Raw genomic sequence first — 15,536 nt, 5'->3', positions numbered from 1 at the left:
GATCCATTGCTTCAGTAACTTATTGCTGGTATCTTCACCTTGCCACTCTGCCTTTTCCTAGAACCCTCTGGCAGGTCTTGGAGGGACCCATTATCTGCTTTATGCACACTGGGTATGAAGGCAGGCACTTCACTATGGGGAAAACCACACAGCAGGGCAGAGCTCATGTGTTGTGCCTTCACGAGCCCAGGGTAAATGATCCTTCTACACTGCGTGACAATTTCACTTCCTGCAACGCTCCTTTCCAACCCTGAGCTTTTTTTTTTTTCAAACTGCTGGCCCCCCTCACCACCTCCTTTTCTTCTTTTTTTAAATCTTTATTTTATTTTATTTTTTTTAAATTTTTTTTTTAACTTTTATTTATTTTTGGGACAGAGAGAGAGAGAGCATGAACAGGGGAAGGTCAGAGAGAGAGGGAGACACAGAATCTGAAACAGGCTCCAGGCTCTGAGCTGTCAGCACAGAGCCCCACGCAGGGCTCGAACTCACGGACCGCGAGATCATGACCTGAGCGGAAGTCAGACGCCCAACCGACTGAGCCACCCAGGCGCCCCTATTTTATTTTATTTTTTTAACGTTTATTTATTTTTGAGACAGAGAGAGACAGAGCATGAATGGGGGAGGGTCAGAGAGAGGGAGACACAGAATCTGAAACAGGCTCCAGGCTCTGAGCGGTCAGCACGGAGCCCAACGCGGGGCTCGAACTCACGGACCGTGAGATCATGACCTGAGCCGAAGTCGGCCGCTTAACCGACTGAGCCACCCAGGCGCGCCCCCCCCCCGCCTCCTTTTCTTAACAGACTACTTTTCCTCTTACTACACCAAAAGGTATTGGATGGGAATACCCTCACTTCCTGCTACCAGCTTGCATTTGCCCCCTCCTCTCCACTTCCGTCTTTCTCTCTAAGGCAATCCTTCTGCCTCACCTGACCGTGTCCATGACCCCTCTCTCCTCTGAGAATTCAGCATCTCCCTGTCACGGGATCTGCATTCAGTCACTGCCCCAGCCTATCACAGCTCATCAAAGGAGCTTCCTCTTGATCCTCAGCTCACTTCACCAGCTTCCATAGCTCACTCTTCCGTTTCATAGCTAGAAACAAGCTACCTACACTCGTCCCAATCGCTTCATGTCTCTCTCTCCTCTGCCACTTTAGAATATCTTCTCCATCATTACTCCATGAGGCAGCATCACATAAGGCCACCAATGACCTGCTCGCCACTATGGTTTGAAGACCAAAAGTGAGCGCTGAAAACTGTTGACCTTTGAGGTTGGCAGATCTATGTCTGTAGCCAGGAGAAGATCATCTGTATCCTTTCTCTTTAGGCAAGAAAAGAAAAAGATGTATCTGGTCAACTCCAAAAAAGAGACGCCAGAAAAAAAGCCTCTCAAAAGGTAAGACGAGAGAACAAGAAGAGGCGGGAGGCAGCAGACAGCTCGTGCTTGTAGGTTAAGGTGTGGGAAGTTGAATTTCATTCTAAATGAAATGAGGAACCACCGAAGAGATCCGATCAGTGAAGTGACATGATCCCATTTTACATTTGACAAGAACAGTTTTGGTTCAGTGTAAAGGATCAATTGGGAACAGAAGAGAATGGAGGCAGGACAACCCTTGGAAAGGGGAGGACGCCATGCAGGTTGACAGAACTCTGCATTCAGATCTGGCAGTGGAGACAAGGGCCGGTTCAAGAACAGCTTGGAAAGAGTTGATAGAACTTGCACAATTAGGAGCCGGGCAGGAGAGAGAAACCAAGGCTTCCTCTTCAGTTTCTGGCTTGAATGGCTGGGTGAATGGTGGTGTACATTGCTAAGGGGAGATGCAAATAATTTGGGAGGAAATCTTAGAATTTTCCATTTTTGACCTGCTCACCTCAAGATCTGTGCTAGCTGTCTATGCTCTGGCTCCATGCTTTGTCCAACACTGTGAAGGGTCTGAGATGGTACCCCACTCGCATAGGGCCGTTCTTTGTGTATATGACCGCGCAGGAACCCCAGGCACCTGGATCAGGGGAAAGAAGTCCTCATTGACATCACAACCAGCTCAACATCCAGAGTCACACTGCATTATCTACCCCCAAATGCAGACCCACAGGCAGTGAGAAGAGAGCTGATGGAATCCTTCTGAGAGGCAGATGATATCCCATAGACAAAGGATAAAGAATGATGGATTTTCCGTTTATAGACAGGACAAAGAAGCCATCTTCCTCCTCTCCTGAAAGGAGGGAAAAACAAAATACAAACAAACAAGAAAAAAACTTTGCTGCTTTGAGATAAGATTAAACTGATCTTCTGTCCTCACCCTCATCTTTTGGAATTTAAATGCCTCTTTCTAAGAGGCAGAGAAACGCCAAGTGTCTTCAGCTTTTATTAAAGATGATCCACATTCTGGGCTTCATCCCTTTTGATGTGTAAATACCAATGGAGAGAGGGCTGCAGTAATCCTGGTGCTTCGGGACTTAGCTTAGGAAGCTAGCCCTGCTGTAGGCATTTGGCAATCTCAGGAGAGGAGAAGACTTATTATCCTTTTGGATCAAACAGCGGTTTACCAGCTACAGATCTCATTTTCATGGTGTATGAAAAGCAAAATGTTTCTAGGGATGTGAAAGCAAGCACTCCCTGTCTTAATTCTGTATACATTTTCATGCCTCAGGAGTCTAGGGCTTTTCACAGAAGTACTGAGAAATCAAGGGAGCTTAATTTCCCCCACAATAGGGAGAGGGCAAAGTGGGTGATGGGCATTGAGGAGGGCACTTATCGGGATGAACACTGGGTGTTGTATGGAAACCAAATTAACAATAAATTACATTCAATAGAAAAATAGAAAAAAATTTCCCCCACGATAGGCAAATCTGGCACTCAATAAAAAAATCAGATCCAAAGATATAAATGTGAGTCCTCGGCAAAATAAAAGTATCCAGATCCGCGGGAAAGAGAACCCTAACCCTTACACCCTTCCTTCTGTCGCCGTCATTGTAAATCCTCTCTGTCCTAGCCTCACACTCTACCACGCAGCCCCTCTTTTCTTTGATACCTTGCACTTTTCCCACTGGAGGCACCTGGGGAAACTTGGATCCCTCCTGATCCACAAATAGGTCCTCGGGAATCTGGAGAAGTACGTTATAGCACTCCTCCTGTGCCAAAACAGGCTACCTGGCCATCTTTACTTGGATGTGGGCACCTCCAGGAAGAAGGTGTACACAGACATGGCCCAGGAAAGAAAGCCCTCTGCTCCGGGAGTCTGGTTAATTTCAACAGGTTGCACAGGGCTGAGAGCAGATGGTGAGTCTAAGGGAGAAAGAAAGGTGCACACAAGAAAGATACAATTGCAGAGAACTAGCAGGAGAAAAATGAGGTACAGGGGTACAGAGATCTCAAAGGGGCTGGGGGCATGGGAGGGGGAGGAGGAGCTTCCCAGTGAAAGGGCACCCCAGTGCCTTCACTGGAGGGCACCCCAGTGAAAACTATTCACAAATCACTATTCGGCCCAGGGAGAGCCTCACCTGAACACACAATCCAAAAAAAGCTCCGACTGATGGATCAGGCGACTGAAAGGAAGGACGATTCAACCAGCAACTCAGAGGTCATGACGAGGGTCCAAAAGGCAACGAGTGGATGTACCCAAACCTTTGGGCCAGACGGTAAGGCTGGTGACTGAATTTGCCACGAATGCTCTGCGTGGGAGGGTCTCTCACAGAGGAGGCACAGCATTGGGTGGACATGTGAGGGTAATCGTAGAAGGAAAGAGAAGCGCAAAGAAAGACGGTGAGGTGTGTGTGACAGGAGGGAACATCTGAGGAGATTTTGTGCAGAAATACCCGTGTCCACAGGGTACAGCTGGCCTCAGCTGTGGCCTCAGGCAGCAGCCCTTAAACTTTTTAGTCCCAAGACTTCTTCACACTCTTACAAATTATGAAGGACCCCAAAGAGCTTTTGCTTAGGTTGTTTCAATTTATCTATATCCACTTCATCAGAAATTAAAAACTGATCATTTAAAAATATTTCTGGGGCCAGCTGGGTGGCAAGCGTCGGACTTCAGCTCAGGTCATGATCTTGTGGTTCAAAACTTTGAGACCCCCCATTGGGCTCTGTGCTGACAGCTCAGAGTCTAGAGCCTGTTTCAGATTCTGGGTCTCTTCTGTCTGCCCCTGCCCCACTTGAGCTCTGTCTCTCTCTCTCTCAAAAATAAATAATAAAATATTTTTAAATTAAAAATATTTATGTTAATTCATTTAAAAGTAACAATAACATATCAACTACCTATTAACATAAATAACATACTTTATGAAAAATAAATATATTTCCCAAATTAAAAAATTGGTGAGAAGACTGGAAGCATATTACATTTTTTACAAACCTCACTAATGTCTAGTTTCATCAAAGACAGCTGGATTCGTATAGCTGCTTCTCTGTTCAATTGGTTGGGATACTTTGCTTTGTGCAAGGACAGGAAGATAATCGAGCTTCACAAGGATCTGTGGTTTAAAAGGATGGAATATCTGAATAGCCCTTTGAGGTATCTATGTACGTTTATGTTCACCTTTAATATTGCACTGCCTAGTGCAATGCATTGTGCTGGCTTGGATTTTATTTTATTTTATTTAAATGTTTATTTAGGGGCGCCTGGGTGGCTCGGTCGGTTAAGCGTCCGACTTCGGCTCAGGTCATGATCTCGCGGTCTGTGAGTTCTAGCCCCGCGTCGGGCTCTGTGCTGACCGCTCAGAGCCTGGAGCCTGTTTCAGATTCTGTGTCTCCCTCTCTCTCTGCCCCTCCCCTGCTCATGCTCGCTCTCTCTCTCTGTCTCAAAAATAAATAAATGTTAAAAAAAATTTTTTTTTAAAATAAAAAAATAAAAATAAATAAATGTTTTATTTATTTTTGAAAGAGAGAGAGTGTGTGCAAGAAGGGGAGGGGCATAGAGATGTGGGGACAGAAGATCGGAAGCAGGCACTGTGTTGACAGTAACAAGCCCAAAGTGGGGCTCAAACTCGTGAACCATGAGATCGTGACCTGAGCCAAAGTCAGACGCTCAACCAAGTGAGCCATCCAGGCGCCCCTATGCCGTCTTCCGTTTTAAATGAATCTTACACTTAGGCAGGATTTTATAATATCATGGACACTTGGAAAACATTGGTTCCCTGAATTGTACAGGGAGCTTGCAGCTCAATCCCACAAGTATTCTTCTTGAGACATTCGTGCTTCAAGATATAATGAACTGCTTTATATGGACTCCCGTTTTTCACACAGACCATTAAGAAGATGCATACTCAACGGGAGAAATATAAGAAAGTCAAAATTTTTAATTGGCTCATCAAGCACATTCTTAAGGGAAACTGGCTTTTTTCTTTTAATGGTCTGCAGGAGGGGAGACTGGAGCGACTGCTCCTTCGGTTTTAGGGGCACTGCATTGATGTGTACTATGGCACCAGAAGCTTTACCTGCCTGGGCTCTTGCTCCCATGTGAGCACACATCAACACAATGGAAAGGCATAGAGCCTCTTAGTATGAAAACAGTTTGGCCTCAAAGATCTCCTGAAGGGGCTTCCGGAATACCCCAGGGATCCACAACCTCATGTTGAGCCTCTGGTTCAGGGGCTCACATGACAGCCCCTCACTGGGTGTCTCCATTGATAGAGGACACTCTGTTGCCCAGCCTTGCTCTGCTCCTCCCCAGAGTGGCAGACAGACCCAGTGGTAGATGCACACTCAGGATGGGTCATGGAGGCTCAAGCAAGGGCTGGAACTTTCTTTTTTTTTTAATTTTTTTTTAACGTTTTATTTATTTTTGAGACAGAGAGAGACAGAGCATGAACGGGGCAGGGTCAGAGAGAGAGGGAGACACAGAATCCGAAACAGGCTCCAGGCTCTGAGCCATCAACACAGAGCCCGACGCGGGGCTCAAACTCACCGACCGTGAGATCATGACCTGAGCCGAAGTCAGACGCTTAACCGACTGAGCCACCCAGGCACCCCAAGAGCTGGAACTTTCAAGACAAAGGTTCCTGGGACTCCAGGAGATTCCTACAGAACATTCCAGGGGACATTTTCTGAGATCTCAAAGGAAAGTCGTTCCTTTTTTCAGAGATCCGTGATGACTGTTCAGAAATGAACGGGGAAAAGGGACCCCGGGAGCCACCCAGCACACCACCAAGCATCGTGCATGGTAAAGATCAGGGACCGCAAGTCTCAGAGAGTGGTCCTCAGGAACCCAGATTCAGAGCTGTTTTACTCTAAACCAATGTTTCTCCACCGTTTTCCCATCATCACCGCCCTAAGGAGCCCTCTTAGATATTTTTTCCTAATTATGAACCCAACCCCTGATATTGTAATACCACAAATATGTATCTTTAATATATCTATTTAACATACCTATATCTATTTATCTTTAAATAGACAGATATCTTGACGAGGGATAAATATCTATCTGTATACGTCATGCATAAAAAGAATAAGATTCCCCACCCCAATCCCTGAACCAATGTTTTCTACCTTCGGGCCACACCACCACTGCTGAATGTGTTCTAAATATATTCGTGGTGCTCTATCGAAAGGGCCCAAGCCATGGAACACAATTTTTTCCTAAAATCCCAATTTCCATGTTCTTCACTTGACCTTTCTGGGAGAATTGGGAAGAGAACGACTCCTCATAAACACAAATGTAACGATACTACCACCAACTGAGCAGCCACAGCTGACGTCATTGTGGGCGTTCGCTGATAAACAGTCACCCCATCCTCACCACCACTGCCATTGTGCATTTCCTACCACTGTCTTCAGAGGGGGGAAAAAATCTGAACATTCTTCTGTTTGTTGGTGATGTGGTCATTGTGTCACAAATTCACGGGATGCAACTCTCAAATGACAAATATTTATTGTCGGAAACAATGGGTTAAACTTGACCACCTTAAAATACAAGCGATCATTTCGAACAGGTTCTCCCACATTGCGCTAACTTATACAGTAATATCGTAAATATTCCTCACGGATAATTTCATTTTATTTCTACAACAACTCTTGGAGAGGGTTGAATAACTAATTCACATTTTACAGATGAAGAAACTGAGGTGTGTAAAGGATGAATGGATTTTTCCAAGGTCCCGTGGATAGACGATGGTGGAACAGGACGAGCAACTTGGTCCCCTAGTGGAGCTTACATTCTAGTTGATGCATGTGTAGTTAATAGACAAAAAGAGGAGTTGAAAGGGAGAATGGGAAACAGGACAGAGTATTGAAGAAAAAAAGATATAAGAGAGAAGAGGGATAATTGTAAGAAGATAGCAGATAAAAGTGAACCAGGGTACAGGGATTTCCTGAAAGGTTGAGGGATGGGGTACGAGAGGGGAAGTCACTAATAGGGAGAGGAGGAGGTTCACTGGGGACCCCAACTTCAACTATTCACAAATCCCACGAGCAGCCTCGCCTGAACATAGAATCTAAGAGAAGCTCCAAGTGGTGGATCAGGTGACTGAAAGGAAGGACGATTCAACCAGGAACTCAGAGGTCACAACAAGGGCCCAAAAGGCAAAGAGTCTACATGTTTAAGATTAGTACATACCAGGGCGCCTGGATGGTTCAGTTCGGTTAAGTGTTGGACTCTTGGTTTCAGCTTAGGTCATGATCTCACAGTTCGTGGGTTTGAGCCCCATGTCAGGCTCTGTGCTGTCAGTGTGGGATCTGCTTGGGATTCTCTCTCTTCCTCTCTCTCTGCCCCTTCCTCTCTCTCCCAAAATAAATAAATAAATTTAAAATAAAATAAAATAAAATAAAATAAGCACATCCTGATGATCAAATTATTGCCAGTTTAGACTCCCATTAACATCATACAGATGCCATTTTCCCTACACCTTCACCCAAACTAGAAACAATAAGAGTCTTCTGTGTTGACAGATTAAAAGCAAAGAATGATATGCCACCCATGTTTTCCTTTGGATTTCTTTGCACCATGCATGTGGTTAAACATGCTGTGGTAGATTGCATTACTACTCACCGATATCTCAGAAGGTTATACACTCTTGCCCTGTGGACTCCAGAATGGCCATGTCACTTGACTTGGCCAAAGAAATGCGGACAGAAGTGTGAGGGTCACTTCAAAGCCAAAGCTTTAAGAGCCTGTGTATCATCTTTATTTCTGCCATGGGACCAACAATGTTCTAGACACAAGTTGCTTTGTCCCCAGGATCCGTGTGTGTCAATAACATGGAACCTCATCTAACTTGTGATGAATGAGTAGCACAAGGGAGAAGTAAAACTGGGTTGTTTTAAACCAACACTTGGCAAACTTTTTCTAAAAGGGGCCAGATAAGAGCTTTGCTGGCCCTACAATCTCTATTGCAACTACTCAGCACGGCCATTGTAGTATGAAAGCAGCCAGAGACAAATATGTAAACAAATGCACCTGTCTGTGTTCCAATAAATCTTTATTTACAAACACAAGCATTGGACTTATTTGGTCTTCATGCTATTATTTGCTGATACCTATAATTAACCACTGCAATTTGGGAGAGTCATAGTTTATCATAACATCACCTAGCCTCTTTCTACTAAGATAGCTGTTTGTTAAATAATTTTTTATTAGAAGTTTTTTCCTTTGAGGTTCACTTGTTCATATTTGCCCATTTTCGTATAGGACTATTCATCTTTTTGCTTGATCAATGATGGAAATCTACTGTTTGTTATCTCATTGAAATGTTTCTGCTTTTGTTTTTATTTTGTAACTCACTTGAGAAATTTTGGGTTGTGGAGAATTTTTTCGTAAATTTGTTTAGACAAATCAGTTTGTCTTTTCCAAGATGGTTTATGCCAGAGTTTCTCGACCTTGACACTTACTAGCATTTGGGACTGAATGATTCTTTGTCATGAGTGCTGTCCTGTGCCTCATGAGATACTGGGCAACATCCCAGCCATTAGATGCCAGTAGCGTTTTCCTCCCAGTCATGAGAAACAAAAAGATTTCCCAACATTGTCAAATATCCCCTGGGGGACCAAATCAACCAGCATTGAGAACCATTGTTTTATGCCCTATATTTCTTCCTTAAAAAGTCCTTTCTATGTGATATTTATAAGTTTATATCCTTTATCTACTTCTAGTGTTTGTATTAAATACATATGTACATATGTAATATGTTGTATTAAATACACAATGTACATATGTACATTGATTATTATATGTTAATATATATTACCTTATGAAAACATGGTTTCTGTAATGTTTTTAGCCTTCCTATCTATCTATTAACATGAACTTGCTATTCCTCCATGATCAATGCTATAATGTTCCTTTCATAAGACCCACATCTAGGGGAGCCTGGCTGGCTCAGTCGGTTAAGCGTCCGACTTCGGCTCAATTCATGGTTTTGCGGTTTGTGAGTTCAAACCCCGCGTCGGGCTCTGTGCTGACGGTTCAGAGCCTGGAGCCTGCTTCGGATTCTGTGTCTCCTTCTCTCTCTGCCCCTCCCCCGCTTGTGCTCTGTCTCTCTCTGTCTCTCAAAAATAAATAAATGTAAAAAAAAAATTTTTTTTTAAAGACACATCTATCTTGTCTCTCCAAAGTGGTAGAAAGACAGAAAAAATTACTTGAAAATCGTTGATATATAAAGCATATAAATCTATGTTTCCAATTATAAATGACATTAATTTTTTTTTTTTAGAAAAGAAAAGGAACAACGGTGTCGGCTCAAGTTCAACCAGAAGGTGTCAGAAAAATATTCCCCCAAAGGGTAAGTAAGCCAGAGACGGGGACTGGCCGTCAGACATCACTGGTGCCCTGGCCACCTGCCGATTGTTTGTGTCCTCTCTTCCTCTTCTTTCCCTCCCATCTTTGTCCTCCTCCTCCTCTTCCCCCTCCTCCTTTTCTGTGAACATTCATTTCTCTTCTGCATTGGTAACATTTCTTCAGCACTGTCCCCTCTCACTCTCCCTTCCCTCTTTAGGCTCCGGCGACATTGGCATTCCTCCCCCCTCGCCCCCCATGAATTTATCATTGAAGTAGAACAGGGGCTACTTGAGGTAGGGTCCGCAGACTGGTGCCATCCACAAGTCTGTTGGTTGCAAGTCTGCAAAAATAAAGAGCTTATAAATCAACCGTGACACTGAGCACCCCGTTTTCACAGCAGGACCTCCTCAGCGGAGATGCCTTATTTCTATTGGATCAAGCTCCTGTCTTGCCACGCGCCGGCACATTGAGTAGCACTGGTGTGATGCTTAAGAAAGATGCACGTACCGTAAATGTACAGCCTGAGGAATTAACACAAAGGCAAAGCCCGCATGTACTTAGTGCCTAGGTTAAGAAACAGAACATAGCCCACACCCATCATCCAATCCCCACCTACACCCCGAGGGTCACCGCCAGCCTGATTTCTCAAAGCATAGGCTCTTTGACACTGGATGCTTCGCCCTCCTTTCCTGCCCAGGGCTTCCTCGGTGTGCCCCCCTCACCCACCCCTTCCGGAAGCTGACCGCCCTTGTTCTCCTTCTTCCCTTTGCTACACATCCTCAGGCGTCACCTTGAACTAAGCGTTCTCTGTCCCAGCAGGCAAGGGCAGGTTTTCCTGACCTGCCTTCGTGGAACCCAGCATTTTTTTTTTTCTTCACGGCACTTGTCACGACTAAAATTAATTGTCTGTGTACATCCTGTTCACCGTGTGAAAGTCCGATGAGGTCAGTAAGTGGTCGGTCTTGCTCTTTGCTCTATGCCCAGCGTTCCCGTGCCTCACACAGTGTATACTTAAATAACTCTGCAATCAGTACCTTATCTGTTCTTCTTCATGAAGTGTGACTACCAATACAAGAGACCCCATGTACTCAGAGAATGCACTTGTGCGCATTAGAAAAAGTGCCCTTCCCTCAATACGCTTTCCCCACATCTGTCGGAGCTGACTCCTAAAACCAGGTCCTTTGCTGCCCTCTGAGAGAAGGTCCTCGTAGAAAGTATCCAGCTCTGGGGCGCCTGGGTGGCTCAGTCGGTTAAGCGGCCGACCTCGGCTCAGGTCATGATCTCGCGGTCCGTGAGTTCGAGCCCCGCGTCCGGCTCTGTGCTGACAGCTCAGAGCCTGGAGCCTGCTTCGGATTCTGTGTCTCCCTCTCTCTGACCCTGCCCCGTTCATGCTCTGTCTCTCTCTGTCTCAAAAATGAATAAACGTTAGGGGCGCCTGGGTGGCTCAGTCAGTTAAGCGTCCGACTTCAGCTCAGGTCACGATCTCGCGGTCCGTGGGTTCGAGCCCCGCGTCGGGCTCTGGGCTGATGGCTCAGAGCCTGGAGCCTGCTTCCAATTCTGTGTCTCCCTCTCTCTCTGCCCCTGCCCCGTTCATGCTCTGTCTCTCTCTGTCCCAAAGATGAATAAACGTTAAAAAAAAAAAATTAAAAAAAAATGAATAAACGTTAAAAAAAAAAATAAAACATAAAGAAAGTATCCAGCTCTGAGTATGAATCAGAGCCCTCCTTAGAGGTGGGATCCTTGCTCAGTGCACAACCCACCCAACCATACGCAGAGGCCCTGATAACAACAGAAGTGTACACATTTTACAATTGGCAAAGCACTTTGTTCTGCGTTTTGCCATTTAGCCGTCATATAAGTATTGTTCAGCCCACTTTACGGATTCAATTAGAGCATAAAAGACTTGCATGAACTAAGATCAACCTAGGTGTTCTAAGTGCAAGTTTTTTGTTCTTTGCACTGAAAAAAAGAAAAAATACTCCCCGGTGTCTTTAGGAAACACGAGTAGGAAGCACGAATCTAAGCAGATGCTGAGAGCTGTCTGTCAGCGTCAGCTTCTTCTGGCTCCTTAGCACTTCTGCCCTGGCCGTGCCTTCTGATTTAACTCCGGCTGTCTCTGTGTTGTTATCGACATACAGTAGGGAGTCCTGTTGAGGCATTTCTGACAGTATGATAGAAACTGGGGGGGGGGGGGGGGGGGGTCCAGCAGGTCTGGATTCCACTGCCAGTTCCACCTTGTACCGTGTGGGGATGTCCGGGAATTCTGTCTCCACCTTTGAGCCTGAGTCCCCCATCTATAAAATGGGGATCACCATCATTGCCTTCCCTTTTATAAGTTGTTGTGAAAATAAACTATACAGTGTGTGTGTGTGTGTGCGGCCTTTACTATTGCCTTGATGATGGCTTTTTGTCCAGCCACCCCATCTCCCCACGAACCCTTCGCGTTCAGATCAGGGAGCTCCAGACCTCTCCCCAGGCCATGTCTGTCCATGCATGACTTTCACCACGTGCCTTCACCCTGTGTTCTGAAAGGATTCCTGAAGTTCATCTATCTATGAAGTTTGTTTCCATTCTGCTTTTCTTGCCTCTGTTAGGCTTTCTTTTCGTTTCCTGCACCCTGCTTTCCATTTCCAGGAACTCTCTTTATTAATTGCTTACCTTCATAGCAGGCTCCTCATTGTTTGCTCACGCTTATGAACGGTGATCTGACAGATGTGGGAGAGCGCCAAGGAGGCCTTCCCCTCAGGGTTCCATCCTTAAAAAGCCTGTTTCCAAGACGGAGCAGGTGAGACGAAGCTAAATGCAGGATTACCGGAACAGATCAGAAAGCTGCCCCTCCTTAGGCGCAGGGTAGTGGCTTTGGAGCTACCCAGGACAGAAGGTCCTGGCTGACTTGGTAAGCTGCCTGTACCAGGTAAAGGAGGGAGTTCTGCCTGTGCCCGCAACTCTGCACCCTGGCTTGCTGCCCAGAACTCCCAGTGCCGCCCACTGCTCCTGCATCTGCTTGCGAGCCTGTCTGGGACATCTGTTTTGGGGCCTACACTTATCATAGGGAATGAGTTCCGTGAGACAGACAACTATGCAAGGTCCCCGATGCCCTGCCAATCCCCCTCGGGGTTTGCGGCAGTGGTCCAAAGTTACCTGTGCAAGGTAACTTGTCTTGTCTTGTCTCCCAAGTTAGGAATCCGCCATGGCTGGTCTTCCATTCGACCTTGACAATAATATGCACTTACATACCCTTGCTAGGAAATTGCACAGCCCAGATCGTAAGCCCCGCCAGTCTGGCTCCTGAGGCTGAGCTGTCATCCCCTGGGCCCTATTTATTTAAGTGGGCAGAGTCCGGAGACAGTGGTGGAGCCAGCCACTCCATGCAAGAATGCTGGCTGGCTTTTGAAACTAAGTTCTTCCCACCCCCCCCCACTCCTATCCAGCCCCTGCCCCTCCAAGACTGGACATCCTTCAGCGTTCCGTCCAAGGGAGCCATCCGGTCACTTCTCAGGGATCTCTGCTTTCTCGTCTGCCTCTAGTTCATATCCTTCCAAAGTAACTAACGGTTTCTTCACCATTAGCATTGATGCCGCTCGTTTCTTTTTCCGGGGATGCTCTTGCCTTTTCGTACATTTCCTTTGGCTCTTGCAATAAGTGTTTGAAGCAAGGGAGAAGGTTGGACTGGCTGTTCTCCTAGCCTCATTCTGCATGTAACATCCCGTGTAACTCAACACAAGCCATGGGCAGCGCCTTCTCCTCGCCCCCAGAGACGGCTCCTGCAGCCTATCTGGAATGAATTCGCCCACAGTGAGGCTGTGGTAAAAAGCGGCAGGAGTGGCTGGTATTTATTTTAAACTCTTTTCCAACTGCTTCTCTCCTGAATCAATACCCCCACATCCCTGCTCAACGTTTCACCGTTGCCAAATCTCTCCATGTGCAATTTGCAGATTAGGCTAGAGTTCTTGGCGGTGAGGGGGGGTGGGGTGGGGGTGAGGGGTTCTTTTTTGACTCATGGAGGAAGAAACAGAAAAGCAATAAAATGAAAAAGGACAGCAGAAAATGAAGACGGACACTAATCTCTTGGTGCTGAGCACCTCACTTACCCCGCCTTGGTGTAAATCAGGTGATAAGATTATAAACAAAGACCTTTCTTCCAGCTACCCGAGCACCAGGAAATATTCTGGGCCGGCAACTTCTATCCGGGTAGAGGGATAAACAGGTTGCTTATGGAATAAAGGAGCGGTGGGTGATAGCCAATTAGCTTATGAATTAAAACCCACCACAGGAGCCCTATCTGCTTTACTAAACATTTTGTTTGATGCAGTGTTGGTGGTGATGGCTTTGTTGATCAGAGACTACTCTGTACACGTGGCTAATCTGCCACTCAAAATGGAGGAAGTGCTGCCAGTTAGCCAGAGGCTGGTCCCCAATGCCATTTACATGATTATTGTTACTATTACTGTCGTTAGAATTCGGCGCAAGGGGAAGGCCAGAAAGAGATAAAACGAAAACTGAGCGAAACTATACTCTTGTACTTTCCCTTCTACTTCCAGAAAAACCCGAAGACGACCCCGTGGATTTTCACTCTCCTAAACTTCCTGTGACGTGTGGTGAAGCTAGAGGGATTTTATATAAGGAGAGACTGAAACGAGGTGGGTTTCCTGATCTTCTGCTCTTTGGAGCGCCCGGAACCACTAGAAGAGAGGAAAATACCCATGTGTCTCCTTGTCCAGGAGATAAACCCTGCCAGCTAGGCTGCAGAGAAAGAAGTGCCTTGTTAGCAAGGAATTTTCGCTTTTCCGCGTCGTGGTGAACCCGGCTGCCAGGCCACTGCACCACCGTGGACCCAGTGGCAATACTTGCCGCATGCAGATGTCGCACAAAATGCAAACCCTCTCCCGCTCCCACAGGGTTCAGGGCTTCCTTCAGCCTGAGAGAGGAGGAATCCAGGCTCGCCTGCTATCCTCCCTCCCTGCAGAGAGTCTCTCTGGACCCAGGCAGGCGGAACAACCGCAGTTAGGAGTTTGGAGGTTTAGGGTGAATTCACAGAGCATGAGATTGGGTCCAGGAATGGGCTGTCTTTATCCTCCAGGATCCTCAGAGAAGTGCATTCAGAATGAGGAGGGAATTTGGTTCACCCCAAAAGAATTTGAAATTGAAGGAAAACGGGCAACTTCAAGGAAATGGAAACAGAGTGTGCATTGCAGAGGAAAGACCTTAGAAGAGCTGCTGAAGGTATTATGACAGGGGACGGCTGGGTGATGGGTTTAATTTTTGCAGGATGAGTGCAGTTTCAATTACAGAAATGTGAAGAAATTTCCATTAGGATTGACAAAGAGCTCAATTTTTTATAGAGAAAAGTTATGGGTGATAAAATTAGAAAGGTTGGTGCTGACCGTGGAGAACTTTAAATGTGAGCAAAGGGCTGTGAGGTCAGGAGAGACTTAAGAAGCTTAGCCTGGGGGTACTGGGTGGGGTAAACCAGGGGAAGCCAGATTGAGACCCAGATCTCTGAGAGCTTCCCTGCGCCCTCCACCCAGTGAAGGCCTCCTCCAGACCCAGCTTATCTGGACCCCTGGGTGACGCATTTCTAGACCATCCTGTCCATGGGCAGTGTCTCCTCTGCACTTCCCTGGCTCACACTCAGTCCTCTGAGCCACAAACAAGGCTACTAATCTCTGTGATCCCAGACCCCAACACAAGGCCTCAAAAAACACCCAAAAAGAATATCACTGGGATGAAATCACGAGGATTTAACCTACCAAGGAAGAAATGGAGAGGAGAATGTGGGTGGGAAAGGAACTGGGAAGGAAGGACTAATGGGTCTTGGGTTTGAGTAAC

The 15,536-nt window shown here is 46.2% G+C and overlaps 1 protein-coding gene across 1 annotated transcript in view; it reads left to right on the top strand.

Annotated features, from left to right (window-relative positions):
* Positions 1 to 15,536, top strand: part of SP110 (SP110 nuclear body protein) — a 35,830-nt gene that overhangs the window by 11,204 nt on the left and 9,090 nt on the right. The window contains 6 exon segments of the mRNA XM_042950447.1: positions 1,325 to 1,393; positions 3,487 to 3,636; positions 6,078 to 6,158; positions 9,643 to 9,711; positions 14,249 to 14,347; positions 14,788 to 14,930. Coding sequence (XP_042806381.1) covers positions 1,325 to 1,393; positions 3,487 to 3,636; positions 6,078 to 6,158; positions 9,643 to 9,711; positions 14,249 to 14,347; positions 14,788 to 14,930 — 611 coding nt within the window.

Source organism: Panthera leo, chromosome C1, assembly GCF_018350215.1.
Source record: "Panthera leo isolate Ple1 chromosome C1, P.leo_Ple1_pat1.1, whole genome shotgun sequence".
Lineage (NCBI taxonomy): Eukaryota > Metazoa > Chordata > Mammalia > Carnivora > Felidae > Panthera > Panthera leo.
The sequence above is the reverse complement of the archived record's forward strand: the minus strand, read 5'-3'. Positions and strand labels throughout refer to the sequence as shown.